Below are 14,668 nucleotides of genomic sequence, written 5' to 3' on the forward strand. Positions count from 1 at the left end.
CTTCCTGAAGATTCTTTCACTGGTAAAGCTTCTTGAAAGCAGCACAGTTGCTTCACTGTTTGTTTATCACTTTCTATGACCCAGATTCCATATCAACATTGATGATACCTCTCCGGTTTTGCGCTGATTTTGTTGCCGTCTGTGACATAGTCATTGGAGATTATCTTGCATACAGCTCAACATCCCCTGAGCGTGCTAGTGAACTCCTCAATCCCCCGCGTTGCAACAGAGGAAGAGAATTATCAGCGGAATAGAGTTGTTCATTGCATAGTGTTAAGAGCAGCAGCATCTGGAAAAACAGGCTGTCGGAAGATCGCCGTGTACTTTCACACAGGTTTTCTTGGTATTGGAGTTTTGAAGTAGCTATGACATTGGAGTTTTATCCGGTCGCGTCCGAGTGATAATGTGTGAAGTGCTGTGACGGTGTCGGGGCAACTGTGATAAAGTGGCCATGGCCAGGAAAATTGCTCCTCTGTCAGTTGGAGCCGGCTGCGTTGGTAACGCCCTTTCTAAATGTGGCCCTGGGAAATGTCCAAGGTCCTTGAAGTGTTGTGAGGTCCCATAATCGCAAGTTGTACTCAAGAGTTGAGGAATCGTTAGTCCCGTCTTGCCCGCCATGGCCTTCTTATTCACTGTACTACCACGACTGAGTGTACATGCAAACCTAACTCGGTTTGGGAGAAAATTGAGGTTTGGGAACTCCATTGGAGTGATAGATGCCTCTTGGTATTCCAGTGTAATTTCGAGAATCAAAGAGATATGTGGGTAATAACGTCCTGAAATGGGCGCAAGTGCTCCTTTTTCATTCCCTTTCAGCAAGGAGCTAGTCGACCGGCTAGTCGGCGTGCTTTTTGAGATCCGGATAAACTAGAGTTCAAACCCCCGAGTTCTCTTGGCGCCGGAAAACGCAGTCCCTACGACGTACCCCAACAAGTATAAGTTATTCCTGATTAGGATATACATGACGTTGGCTCCATGCAATCAGACTCGCCGGCCATTTTGCAAAACATGTATGGCAGGTATTGCTCCAGTATGACGACTTCCTCGGCCTTCCTTCCGTTGTCGTTCTCATTGGGAAACTTTCATCTTGTATTCTTTATCAGACTGGTGAGCTTTCAGATATCGTCGAGATCAATTCAGAATGCATGACGCCGCTCACTGGTTGAGTGTCGATGACTTGAAGCAGTCTCTATCAAAGAAAGATTGTCCTTATGAGGTAAATCCGCTGATGAGGGTGAATATAACTGATGTTCATGATGTAGCCCATGCGATTGACACTGAGACCAAAGTCGATGATTTTGCGCGTCCATGACAGCGTAGTCTCTAAAGGCGGTTGGGCGCGACGTGATGGATAGGCTCTTCATGTACCTCAGGGTGCTCCATATTTGACTCAATAGTCGTCTTAGTAGGTGTCATAAGCCACTACAAGTCAATTATGAACTTGAAATAGTAGGCCAGGTGCGGGGCACTTCATCTATCTTGCATGCTGACACTGAAGACATTGTTCTTGAAGGGAACCCTCATGCACGAGCAGTCATATCTAGCTGCATCCAGAACACCCAGCCGTGGGAATTTGTGACCCATGGTCTTAGTATTGGCACCATTACTGACCTTCTTGCTGATGTCTTCAGTAACCCAACCCCACTACTTGAACGAGGATGAGTTGTGGCGTCCCTTGGGTCGTTATTGACACCATCGAAGTGCGGATACTATTGAATGCCTTTGAAATGATTTGAGACACAGCGGTCACTTGGTCGAACTTACTATGGTAAGCTAGTCACTCCAACCTCCTCTTCATTCCGGAGTGCTGACATTGTATCAAAGGTGGTGCATGTATAATAAGCAAAGAAACTTCCACGGAGGGACCGCAATTGTTGTGGATTTGGGGTCGGCTGCCTATGCGCTCGACTAATTCCAGGTATTATGGAAAATGATTCCTTCGGAGCTGGGCAGAGTGGTGGAGGATGGAGGGAACTATCGCGCGTATCGCGGCCATTTGAGGGAGTCGCGAAGAAGAGGGGAAAACCTGCATTGCCCCCGCCATTCTCAGAGAGTACCAGTTGTCCGTTGGAAGCCTCCAACGGCAAGGACCCATCCGGTACGAGGAGTGTTTGCAGAGGGCAACATCAAACGCCGATGGCTTGCTCTTGTTCATAATGCACGGTAAAGGCAGGATTTGTGGAAAGAATCGGGAGCATGTTCAAGTTCTGCATCTGCTTTTAGGATGCCATATTTTTGAGCAAAAGGCCGTAAGAATGAAGATCCTCAAGGGACACCACCAGCTGTTGCCCGAAAGTCCAAAATATTTGGAGCCTTATTGGTCCTCGGGGGAAGCCGTGATTTCTGCTAAAAAAGCCACGACAATCGATACTTTCATTAATCCTAAAGGGATGGAATAATTGCCGCTAATTTAGACGGAGTCGAACAAGTATCGTGATTTCGAGGATGTGGTGATTTGATTTTATAAGTAGACCGTAGATCCGGCGGCTGAATCATGATTGTATAGCGACTAAAACTATCCGTCTACCACACCTTAGAACCACGTTACGAATCAGTTGATCAGAGATTCGTCAACACTATTCTTATTAGAGATTTGCATGATTGGCAGGCATACGGAGACGGTCTACCAGGATATCTGGGACGCTCCGTCAGGGACAGAAGTTTCGTCTGCTTGAATAGCCTGCCATTCACATTGACGATGGTGAGGAGAAAACGTAAAAAGATATTAGGGTCCTCCTCCGTATGGACATCGACCTTGATTTCTGCATCGTCCGCCGGACTGTCGCGTTACAGCCGATGTAATGGTTTGCAAATAATAACCAGACACTCTTTGAGAGCAAAAGCTTCCTGGAATGTTTGGCACTTAGTTAGTCTTTTGTACAGTAGATAGAGACCACGTTGATGAATCCTTAAGGGATATGCAGAAGTAGAAGAGGGGGAAGTAAGAGAAGTAGGAGAAGGAGAACAGACAGCATCTCTGGGATCTTCACTTTTTCCATATTCCTCCTTAGTCATCCAAATCAAACCATCTGGGGGGAACGTTGATTCCGATGACGAATATCGCGTACGTCCACGTCTTCTTTTGGTGATCCTGGGAGGCTAGCTACGTTAACTATATATTTGGGGCTATACTGATCACGTGCAGCAGGCGGAGTGTAACAACCGGTCTCGGCTGTAACGACCAGTGAGCATAAAAACATAGCCTGTGGCCGATTTTCTATCTCCATTCAGTGGTCCTGCACAGTCGGAATCTGTATAGCCAACGGAAATGTGGTCGATGTGTGGAAAAGAGGTGATGGGATTCGCTGGTGGTGCTTTATATGTGAGAACGATGTCGATCGGACATTTTAGGGAACGAATGTCATGTAATAATGGATGCTAGCACTTCAGTGTAGGCTTGGATTCCATTGACCCAGTAGAGAGGCAGCTCTCGCTATACCTGGACTTGTGTTCACTGCAAGATATTAAATGCAACCAACACCATGTTGGTAGCGGTGTTTAGTTAAACCATCCTGTCCTGCAGTTGCAGGTTCATGATAATCATACCAAATTTTCGCAGCTGCCTCATAAAAACAGGCTTCGCCAATCTACCATGTAGGTAGGCCAAAACAATACCAACCTGCCAGTAGGGTCCATCCCCTCCCTCATGGTAGCGATTGCAAAAATGAAACAGTTCGTAGCGTCCATCACAACAGGAGCATACATCTCTTCCTTGCTGCTTCTTCAATCAATTGCCACATATGACCCAGAGTGATTTGGGTAGGATTCCATCTGGATCCGCATTAGGGTCATTCGGGCGATCACTTTCAACATATACCCAACCACCCGGGGGCTATCAGTTCACCCGTGGCTATCAGTTCACCCGTTGGCACATCGGAACGAGGAATCAAGTGCCAAGTATTCCGTCGTTGTAAATCATCAATTTCTCGCTGCATGGACTTTTACCAATATTCACCTACTACAAGCCTTGACACAGCGTCCATGTAAGATTTTGGTAGAGAAACAGTAACAGGTGTAGGGTTGAAGGCAGCAAAGGCTTCTTGCAGGGCATAGCCATTCTGCAGAGAGGTCATCAAGCTCTGGATTATCAATATCATCATTCATATCATTAGGAGACAATAATGCGGTTTCCGTTTCTACTTAAGGGCTGTATGATTGGATATTGAAATCCTGAAAGGGTCAGTCTTCGTCTTTTGAGGGCCGAATCTGACATCACCGGTGATAAGCAGAGTATCTGTTCTCGGGTTCCATAGCTGATATATCGATTTGCCGTTGAAGCAAATAAAAATGTGAGCTTCTGCTCTGGCGGAGAGCTTATCTGCAGGTTTTTGAGAGCTGCGAAGATGGGCATAGACTTCAGAGCCTAGCTCTCGAAGTGAGTAATTTGAGGTGGAGCATCCGTCAAGGCACTGAAAGGTATTCTAGAAGGGCTGCGGACTGCAAAATGAGATCCTGCTTAGGCCAAAAGGTGCTGTTATACAGGGCTGTAGAGGTAGGTGTATTCTTGGTGATCGCAACCACAGTCAACAGGACATCTGCCCAGAACTTCTTTGTCAATTCCCTCTCAATGAGGTCCGCTGTCGTTGGTGCCATGATAGTACGGATATCACGTTCTCAAATACCATCCTGAAGAGGTGAATGGGGGTAGTGGATTCCCATTGGATGCCCTGTGCAGCCATCAAATTGGATATTTTGGCTGAACGTAATACACCATCGATATCTTTGTGAATATATGCAGGATGAGTGTAACCAAGATTGGTCATGAACTTGACCCAATGTTCATAATAATCAAATGCTTGATCCTTTGACTTCAGGATGTAAATCTATCGATAACGTGTCGCGTCATCTGTAATAAGTAAATAGCATTTGGACCATCTTCAGTTTCATCACTCAACATATTAAACCCCACCTGCAAAGTCGATATGAATACGTTCGAGTTGGCGGAGAGCTCGCGGCATCGGAGTAGTAGAATAGCTGCGAGTCATGCCACCTTTAACGCAGCTGTCACAAAAGAAGTTTTATTTAGGACCCCTGATCTGAACACCTGAATTCGGAGCTTTAGAAAGAGCAATTATGGCATCAACATGTGTCCTAGATCTATTGACATGCCATTGGGATAATGTCTTGGTAGTAGGTGCAACAGTTTGATTAGAGTTGCCATTCAACTCTCTGGTGGAATCATTAATTTTAACATTCGCTTGGGCTACCGCCGCTGCGGCAGTTGGGTCTCCATTGTATCCATGGGATTCCGCAATGTAATTAACGGCGCCGGCTTCAAGGTGGGGATCTGATGTTCAATCTCTCTCAAAACACTTGTAAACATTGTTTTGAGAGGTTCGTATGACATGGAATATGACACCATTCGGAGCTCGTACGATGAAGAAAGATGGGATGGTGGTAGAGAGACAAAAGTGATAACCTTGATATCCAGCTTTGCAAAGGGCAGTAAATTAACTGCCAAATCGGGTATCCAGAGGACGTCACAGACTGTTATGTCACCTCCTTTCAGTTCAAGAATAATTTTTTCAGCCTTTTTGACTTTTGACTTTACCACAAATGGCATTGTCTAAACTGAGATCCTTGACGAAGTGGCGTACATCACTAAAGGAATGGAGTTCACCAGTCAAATTGAAATTGACGCATGTATCAAGGAACCACGGTTTAAACATGAAACTCTGTGTTGCAGAGTATCCAACACTAATAACAGAATTCACAGTCGGCTCTATGACAAGAGATCAGAATATTGATCTTTTTGGATTCCTTATTCTTTTTAAATTTCTGCTTAGACATCTTCTTGTCCTGTTCTTGCTTTAGAGCCTCAGCTTTAGTTGTATCCTCGTTCATTTCTCTCCACTTGGGTGACGCTGCTCAGGGTGTAGAATCCAACATTTCACAGATACATGCTTAAGGTTGTGACAGTGACTGCACTTAGGCCTGCCAGAATTTGATGTGGTGACAGAGTTTGCAGTTGAGTTCCCTGAGACTTGCTCTTGAGTTTAGAAGTCCAATTCGACAATTGCTTCGTAAGATCTTCGATATCAATGTTGGACACTGGCTCCTGACCAGTGGAATAGAATTCATCCAGGCCGGTTGTGACAAAAGTTTTCTGGAAATTCTTTCAAGCCAAGAAGGAAAATATCATGGAAGATATCTTTCTTGTCAGTTGAACGCTGATCATGACGTGCCGTCAAGTAGTGGAATTGATGTTGATAGGCGAAATAGTCATTATCCTTGAACTGTAGAGTGGAAAGTTCTCTGATAATGTCTATACATTCCTCCGCCAAAGAGACTGCGTATACGGGTGACACCCTCATCACCCGATTCCGGTCGTGAATCCGGTGGTGATTACGGCTGATCCTCGACGATCCTCGACAATAAGATCGACTGTCGATGCCGTCGATGCCGTCTTGCGGTGTCGTAAAGTTCTATTACGCTCCGATTGCGGCGTAGGGGGCAAAGCACTCATAGTAGGAAAGGAAATCAAAAAGAAAGATAAGATCTGAGAATAATGAAGAAGTAATAGTTGTCGTAATTCGTGATATGTTGCAGGCTCAGTAAAAGACACGATTCACTGAGGAGCGGCAAGCGGATTCGTGAGGTAATAAATACACGTCTAACACTAGCCGGGCTATGTAACCCGATGACGAATATCGCGTAAGTGCGGGGCTATCTAGATCACGTGCAGCAGGCGGAGCGTAATAACCAGTCTTGGCCGACTAACAGATTCATTAGAATCTAACATCTAGCCAATCGGCTCCACCAAATGCGGGGCTTGGTCACGTGCTAAGGCTGCTGTAAGCCTTGCTTACAGACCCAAATGGAAGAAAATTCACCTCAAGCACCAACACCTTTGGGCATAAATTCCTTGTTTTGGGCAGCTTTGCATGACCGGGTTGCGCTTTTTGCGCCCCCTCAAATGTTGCGCGTACATTAGTGGTGAGAATATATGCGTGCGCTGGCAGTTGTGCCTCTAGCTGTCCACATTTCTTGCAACCCGCAGGTGGCAGATGACTTGATTCGAAGACCGGAAAATAAAAATGTCCTTGCGGAATATGGCAGAATCACATCCAGTTGTTTTGTTGTCATGCCGCACCTTCCATGCCGTCCCCTTCACTAACGTACAACGATACGTAGTTACATTGCTAGGAATTATCACACCAGGTGATGTTGTTCTGCTTCTGATGCTCCCCACTGCGTCCTCACAATACTGACCTGTCTCCATCATTCTCAATACTTTTCTAGCGAAAATCAATTTGTATACCAGGAAGGCGACCATGCTCAGTAGAGATGTCGTATCCTACTAATGGTCAGTAGGCGCCAGAAAATGTGCTGGCAGATGCCAAAAACTCCAGCAAAGTTGCTGGATTGAACAGGCAGAATTGGAACCATGCAGCACGTATGAACTCAATCATAACTATAAGTTACAGCAATGGTGCAAACCCGCGGAGCAAAAAGAAAGCCAATGCGAAGATCCGGTCTCAACTTCTCAAGCAAGTTCATCTTAGTACAAGTGGAATTGTCTCAACCATCGAAGCCACAGCAAACCAGAGGATGATGAAGGAGCTGGTGGAGGTGACCTTGTCGAAAGTTTTAGCTTAATGTTGGGTTTTGGGAGCATCCGTCGAATTAGCTTTAGAAGGTGGGGGAACTGTCTTAAGAAGTCATGTTTTTTCATCTCGAATATAACAAACCAAATCATAGCTTTTATTTTCTGCTGAGAAAAAGAAACAAGATATGTCACTGGTCAAATCAAAACTTCTTGTTCCATCATTCTTGAGATGACTTTTTCTTCATAATAAGTAAATTGATTGCTTTATGTGCTAAGAAGTGTGGTCTCTCCAGAACACTTAGCATTTCTTTTCTCTTTGATATGTCCTCTCCCTTCTTGAATATAGATGGAACTCCTCTCTGTGATCCTGTTCTTGGCCATAGTGGAACAGGAGTTGTTATTTGACAAGATGACATCATTGTCAAGCTGCCATTGAGGTATATTGGTGATAATGACAATGATACCTAAGCGAACTGCCTAATCATTAAAAATGAAGAAGACATGTATTGACAGACAGATACAGAATTGTGATGATGTTGTGTGTTGCTTCAGCTTCTCTGAATATTGCATTCAAATGAAGTTAATGGAAGATAGAGATCTTGAAGGGACAGCACCTGGTGCAGTCTCTTCAGCTCTGATGACTTTACCAAATAGCTCATACTATTGTTCACATACATGATTGTTGTGATATAGTAGCAGATATTTCTACATGAAATCATTCTCAGCACTGATCTCTTTGTTAAATCCTGTAATTTTAATGAGTCCTCTATACTGCCTCTGGGTGCTGACATGGAGCGTATCAGTGATCAGAGTTACTCAATTTACACAGACATTGGCCAGTTGAGTGTTGTGATAACTATGTGAGGTTATAACTGAGCAGCATTGCGAATTTAAAGATCAACTATCGGTGCCTACCTGCGCAGCCTGGCTACTACAGGAGATTCTTCCTTCCACCAAGAATGTTTAATTTGATTCAATCATTGAAAAGTGTTGGGCTAAAGGTGCATTTTAGAATGTGAGAAGTCTACTAACTGCACTAGAATTAGTCACTCTAGATTGTCTACTTGAATATGAAAAGAGAATACATGAACATTTAGAATTTCATGTCAACATGTTTGAGATATGCCCCCATCTCTTACTTCCACAGGAGAGGAATTTTGACAAATGTTTATCAGAGGAGAAGCTAAGTCACAGACTCAGCAATTGAACTGAGCACGAGAAGCAGCAGCAGTCTCATATGCACATTCAAAGCGTGTCCTTATCAGTGGTTTTGCCCCATGAAGCTTCTTAATTGCGGACAAGCAAACACTCAAATCATGCCACTTTGAGAACACTCACATCATTCCAATAGCTAAATATTGATGAGATCAATGAGGACGGTCTATCAGTCAAGTATGACATATCCTGTTTCAGTTCTCTAATCTACAACACTGTTACAGGAAGGAAGTTTGAAGTTCCCATCGGTCAACTATCCAATCCCACCGCGCAGGGTTGTCGTGAGGATGCTGCAGTTTCCAAAATTTTGAACTACACAATTCCAGAACACATGGATAAAGACATATATGAAAGGCTGCCCAACACAGTGGGCATATTCATGGGCGAAGTAATCCGGGACTGTTGGGATCGGGACGGGTATCAGAGGAGGGATGGTGGCTGTAGCGCACTATCTGAGCTCTCGGAGAGTGATCTCTCGGATATCAGTCCCACAGATGCACACCGATGGGGTTACCCAGTTATTATACATGAAACAGAATTGGAAATAATCATGATGTCCAGAGTTTGACCTAATCTCCGTGTCCCAACGGATGTAGGTAATGTAGAGAAGATTGTTCGCCTCTACCTTTAAACCTATACAATGCAGCAAGTTCCGATACTGGAAATTTGGGATATATGTTAGATACGTTAGATACGAGCAAGCGAATTTAATTGAATTTTGGAATTTGAATTTTTGCTCCACACTATTTTGTTGGTGGTCGAAATGCTGCCTCACTTGCCTGCTGTGTGTTTTGTTTGTTTCCTTGCCATTGCGAGAGTGCTAGGGAAACCGATTGTGAGTACAGTTACGCGTTACTATTCCCAAGTCAAGCTTTGCTTACCTCATTGTATAGAATGTTGACGAGACACCCAAACCCTGCCCCGTGCGAGGTGACTCGGGATCCCCATACTGTCGTGATCATTGTAAACGTGCTTGTGAAGTTAATGGCGCTGAAGACCCGCGTGACGGTCATGAGCCATCTTCAAAATGCCCCTGGTGGATTTAAACATGTCGGCGAAGATGGCATTTTGCGATCCTTCGATGGAAACGGGAACGTGGTTGACTACACCCGACTCTCATGAGACCAGTTATCAGTTTTAATATGCTGGGTGTTAAGGTGGGCCAGTTCGGAGACTATTTATCTCTGAAATCGAAGATGGCTGGGAAAATGTCGATAGTGCTTTTGGTGTCAGAGGACCAAATCTGGTCGCTACCCGAGAACATTCGACCAACTGTATGTGATCAGGGGACATATGAAGAAATGGAAATAGACGGAGAAGGGTCACAATGTGTTTGACCGAAAAATGATTATATGTTCCGATTATATATGTTATGATGACAATAATTGCCATAAAAATTGGTGGCGTCAATGCCTCGACTTTAAGAAACTGTGCAGGAAAAGGTGTATTTGAGAGCGTTGGGACCAGCAGATCGGGTATATTTCTCAAATAACAATTGCTGAAGGCTTATTTTTTCATCATCAAGTTCAATTGTTGACCTTCTCAGACAGTATCCTGTTATTTTAAAAGGAATTGAGAGTATTGGAAAAGTTTCTTCAGAGATCTTTTGCATATCCTTATAAACCGAAGAATTTACGTAGGTCTAGTGAACAGCTACCCTATTCCGGGAGAAAAGCTGACACAACAATTGTGATAAGGTCAAGCATAACAAGACGCGACCCACGTGTCCGGTGCCTCATCTGTGTCAAATAAATTCTCGCAAGATTGAATGTTAGAGAATGAAATGACTTAACATGATCTTTCTGAAACACTTTCCCTTCCTCCATCAGCATCCCAACCAACTCCTTTACCTCGTCCATAACCATAAAATCCCACTCTCCATATCATTCGTTGGACTTTTCCCAACAATCCCACAATTGTGGTGGTACATTTGTCATTAAACAAGAGAGTCAGATTCCAAAACGGGATCACGCAAGCAATTATTTCCTCTATTAGAGAAAAGAACCACATGGTGTTGCAGATGTAAATTGCTAGCGTATGCAACAATTTTGCAGGTAAACTGTCCAACGAAATTCACATCGCAAGGAAGCCATTGGAAATTTGCAACGGTAAAGATTAGAAATGGTTTCCAGTTGGAAGAACTTTGAAGATAATGATGACGATCAGACTCCCCAAGGAAGGGAACTTGGGCTTCCTCCTTCATCGGTGCTGGCATAACTTCGTCTCGACCAAGAGGTTCCTGGAGGCAATTACCTAGGTCTAGTCCTACGTCACGTAGAATGTGTGCTGCGCCCTGCCATATACTACAGGGGATTGAGGAGGGTGCACGAGGTTGACGACTTTGTTGTCTAAATCTAGGTGATAGCGAACGCGGTGATTTCTCGTCTTCGAGTGCAGTGATCGCGGGCTTCAGCGTCAGCCATGTTGATTCAGATACTGCGATACCAGATTTAATTGCAGTGATGTCAAATACAACGACGCAGCCGGATTCCTTGAGAAGCTCGGTTTTGTAACTCAATTCCGCAATGATCCATCGCAGCATTGGCTCGGAAATGTCCCTTGGCTGATTAGCTCAGATTGCATCCACCCAGTTGCGGACTACTCTCTCATTAAAATCCTGCTAACAGTGTCAGAGGATAAATGAAGCCCACCATATTAGCATGTCCAGCATGTTAAAGGTGGATGGTGAAATGCTTTCGAATGCCATCTCTTCTTATCCGTGACGCGCAGCAGGAGGCGAAGCATTGTAATTTCGCGGGATGTCATCAGCGGGTGTCTAGAGAGATACGCAACAACCGTAAGCGGGTCAAGGTCATCCCTCCCATGAACTCGAGGATCAACATGCACAAGCTTGGCATATATCACCTGCACACACAAGGCAATATTTATGCGGTTTCAAAATGTATTATTTACAGCCTCCTCCCGTCCAGGATATCCTGGACATGCAATGCTGTTTCGTTACAGGCGTGTCCCGTATGACTCGTGCCCGTGGTTGCATCTCTCACTCTCTTCAGACATTCTGGGTCGATACCTAAGCGGAAGGGTGATTTCTCTAAGGTAGAAGAGTGGACGATTGATTGTAAGGGAAGTCTTGCTATGCTTGCTCGCCCAGGTTACCGATGAAGATGGACTTCATGGTATAAAGACAGGAAGAGAGCAACCCGAAATGGAAAATTACAGGCGAATTTGTGGTTTTAATGCTTTGAGCGTCGGCCCAGAAATCAATGGTTCTTCTGCAGTAGAATTAGGAGGGAGCTTCAACACGGAAACTCCAACAGTAAGGAATCGACGCATTGTACGGAGTACCCATATATGACAATGATATCCATTTGGGGAAACCCGCAGCCTCCTTTGCTTTTATTTCTCGTGTAAGGTAGGTATGAAGACACCCCTAGATGCATGTACGCAGCCCGAAGGGGAGAGAAAGCGATGATAAATTCAGCCAATGGCTCTCAAGCCCAATTCCGTGTCTTACTAGTCAACCAATGATAACTAACATGCTACATAGAGAGTATTTCAGAAGCCCTTAATCTGTATTCAGAAATTCAACTAACAGCAGCACTGGGAGCACAATCTGAAGCTTGACGAAGTCAGCTGGGCATTCAGCGTTCACTAATGGTGAAGAACTCCTAGTGTCTTTAGCCTTTCGGAACAACATTTTTCAGATCTATTTTCTCCCTTCGGTTTTTGCTCCTTGCCCATGGTTTGTTGCTTGAATTACTTGAGCAGTGGCAATTAAAAATCAATATCCTAAACACGAGCTAGTAAGATGGATGTGAACATACTAGAACGATGTACTCCGTACGGAGATGGCATCCACATTGATGATAGTCAACCTTGTATGAAGGTATGTATCCCGTGTATATTTCGTCCAATACACCTTCAGTACGGCGTACCATGGCAGATATATCAATGGCAATTTGCCTTCAGTGCGGATTCAGGACGGAATGATGTGAAGGGGGCTGGTATCTGAGGCTTTTGATTAGAGAAGCTAGGGGTTTATTGTTGGTTTTCTAACTTGAACAGCTCAGTGATATAGAGCCAACTGAGTTGAAGAAAAGTTGAATATACCAAGTTTGAGAGCAGCGACAGTCATAGCGCGTGGGATTTATATATTATACATACATACAGCATTTCCCTTAGCGACCAAAACTGCCTTTGAAGTATGTACAAGTAGATACAAAAGCCTGTCCTGTAAAATATTCACTATTCCCTTTCATATAATTGGTTTACGCCTGCAACACTTGCGGTAGTTTCTTTTTGAGGGAGGCAAAAAGGTCCAAATAGCCGCTGAGGCTGGGGCTGAGGCTGATGCGCTGCAAACTGAAAGATACCACGGATGTTGTCGTGGTGTATCTTATTATTACTGTGTAAATAATTACGACGTTAGATCAGGATTTTAAGATGCCCGCGCAAGCTGTTTTCGTTTGCCTGCCTTGCGAACTCTTTTTTCCTTCTTTCTTCAAAGACATGCTCTTATTGTGTTCAGAGTAAGTAGCAACGGCTCTCCATTGCTCGAGGGATTGTTGCGCAATCAGGCTATATCTCACTCTTTTTCTTTCCTTTTTTAGTTTATTTTATTTATTTTTTAACGGAGTTCTCTGGCTACGGTTAATGCCTGCGTGATTTGATTCATATACACAAGTAAAGGTACCGTACCGTATTGTACTTTACACTATTTTGCTGTATCCATATATGTATTAAATCCGGCTCGGGTCCACGGCTGCTGGGATACGGAATACGACTTACTTCCCACGGAAATAAAAACCATATATGGCATATAGAAAGTATATCAGCGAATGTTTTACTAACATGTTATTATCATTACATTTCCCTGCAGATATGCATAAAAATAGCCGTTGATAGAAAAATACCGGTTTTGCGCATACAGGAGCAACGAAAATTCAAGCCCTCATTCACAAATCCATTCCCAGCAAAAAATCCCAGAAAATATCCAAACACCCACTTTTTCCGATCGTGCTTCAGTAGCGAAAATGGGTGCTCACTTCAACTATGGTACTTAGTTGCTAGATATCCAAAATCTCCTATGATGTTGCCCCTTCTGATCATCCGAGGTGGAAAGTATAAGTCGACAGGTGGGAATCGATATCTGAACAAAACATGGAGACCAAATACAGAGAATCTATTTCCTAAAGATCCTGGAGAGAACGGACGTGGCAAAGTGAGTGAATTGTTGATTCGGTATCAGAGAAGCTGGAATCCATTCGTCACGCGAAAGGTGATGATTGGTACTGGATGTATGTGTAGTATGTACATACATTTTAGTAGGAGGCTTGAAACTGCCTCGTCAGATCTCACTCTCAGCCTGTGAACACAATCGTCGAGATTGTGAAGGACAATTTGAAGAGGCTGGTAGATATTAATGAAGGATCACGCCACAATCAGTGAGGATGATGCTCCGTCTCACCTTAATGCAGTCTCAGGTCCTGCTACTCATCTATCCTTGGAGAAAGAATTCCATGACAGGCGGGGCCCAAACCTGCAACCCAGTGACTGTTCATTTTAACAGCTCTATCCGTCCAAGCATTTACAGCCTACGGATGTAGTTGTGGTTAACCAGAGTATGCGGAGAGTTTGATATTGGGAGTGTGGATGGAGGCTTGGCAGCTGTCATTAGATAATAAGTTTTTTCTCATACTGACGATACACAACGGTACCGTACTATACAATGAGTTTGAATTTTCCAGTGAGCTAAATTACGAAAATACACGTATAACTTACGTATAGAACATACCATACAGTATCGAGTTCCTCCCCCAAAGCCCGCACAGCGCCAGGGTCGCTCCTTCCTCTCTTCTCCTCCGTACTTCCCTCCACATTCCTTAACCATATCTCATCCAAGTTGCGCCTCAACTTTTCCCATCCCGTTGATTTTCGATCCCA

The 14,668-nt window shown here is 44.2% G+C and overlaps 7 protein-coding genes across 7 annotated transcripts; 4 read left to right on the top strand and 3 right to left on the bottom strand.

Annotated features, from left to right (window-relative positions):
* Positions 1 to 363: 363 nt before the first annotated feature.
* PAAG_11836 (hypothetical protein) lies at positions 364 to 618 on the bottom strand (the record flags this gene model as incomplete). The annotated part of the gene is made up of 1 exon (XM_015847414.1): positions 364 to 618. One exon carries the CDS (start codon positions 616 to 618, stop codon positions 364 to 366), a length of 255 nt encoding a protein of 84 aa, XP_015703006.1.
* A 1,305-nt stretch (positions 619 to 1,923) lies between these two features.
* On the top strand, positions 1,924 to 2,350 carry PAAG_04299 (hypothetical protein; the record flags this gene model as incomplete). Its single annotated transcript, XM_015845231.1, has 2 exons — positions 1,924 to 2,098; positions 2,247 to 2,350. 2 exons carry the CDS (start codon positions 1,924 to 1,926, stop codon positions 2,348 to 2,350), a joined length of 279 nt encoding a protein of 92 aa, XP_015699457.1.
* Positions 2,351 to 3,727: 1,377 nt separating this feature from the next.
* On the bottom strand, positions 3,728 to 6,466 carry PAAG_04300 (hypothetical protein; the record flags this gene model as incomplete). The annotated part of the gene is made up of 9 exons (XM_002793982.1): positions 3,728 to 3,832; positions 3,960 to 4,079; positions 4,212 to 4,409; positions 4,623 to 4,823; positions 4,905 to 5,001; positions 5,208 to 5,487; positions 5,552 to 5,697; positions 5,901 to 6,106; positions 6,350 to 6,466. 9 exons carry the CDS (start codon positions 6,464 to 6,466, stop codon positions 3,728 to 3,730), a joined length of 1,470 nt encoding a protein of 489 aa, XP_002794028.1.
* A 571-nt stretch (positions 6,467 to 7,037) lies between these two features.
* PAAG_04301 (hypothetical protein) lies at positions 7,038 to 7,599 on the top strand (the record flags this gene model as incomplete). Its single annotated transcript, XM_002793983.1, has 2 exons — positions 7,038 to 7,118; positions 7,315 to 7,599. 2 exons carry the CDS (start codon positions 7,038 to 7,040, stop codon positions 7,597 to 7,599), a joined length of 366 nt encoding a protein of 121 aa, XP_002794029.1.
* A 1,496-nt stretch (positions 7,600 to 9,095) lies between these two features.
* Positions 9,096 to 9,886, top strand: PAAG_11837 (hypothetical protein; the record flags this gene model as incomplete). Its single annotated transcript, XM_015847415.1, has 2 exons — positions 9,096 to 9,319; positions 9,658 to 9,886. 2 exons carry the CDS (start codon positions 9,096 to 9,098, stop codon positions 9,884 to 9,886), a joined length of 453 nt encoding a protein of 150 aa, XP_015703007.1.
* A 20-nt stretch (positions 9,887 to 9,906) lies between these two features.
* Positions 9,907 to 10,101, top strand: PAAG_11838 (hypothetical protein; the record flags this gene model as incomplete). Its single annotated transcript, XM_015847416.1, has 1 exon — positions 9,907 to 10,101. The coding sequence occupies one exon, from the start codon at positions 9,907 to 9,909 to the stop codon at positions 10,099 to 10,101; it is 195 nt and encodes a 64-aa protein (XP_015703008.1).
* Positions 10,102 to 10,700: 599 nt separating this feature from the next.
* On the bottom strand, positions 10,701 to 11,306 carry PAAG_04303 (hypothetical protein; the record flags this gene model as incomplete). Its single annotated transcript, XM_015845232.1, has 1 exon — positions 10,701 to 11,306. The coding sequence occupies one exon, from the start codon at positions 11,304 to 11,306 to the stop codon at positions 10,701 to 10,703; it is 606 nt and encodes a 201-aa protein (XP_015699458.1).
* Positions 11,307 to 14,668: the final 3,362 nt, after the last annotated feature.

This window comes from Paracoccidioides lutzii (assembly GCF_000150705.2).
Source record: "Paracoccidioides lutzii Pb01 unplaced genomic scaffold supercont2.10, whole genome shotgun sequence".
NCBI classification, from domain to species: Eukaryota; Fungi; Ascomycota; class Eurotiomycetes; order Onygenales; family Ajellomycetaceae; genus Paracoccidioides; species Paracoccidioides lutzii.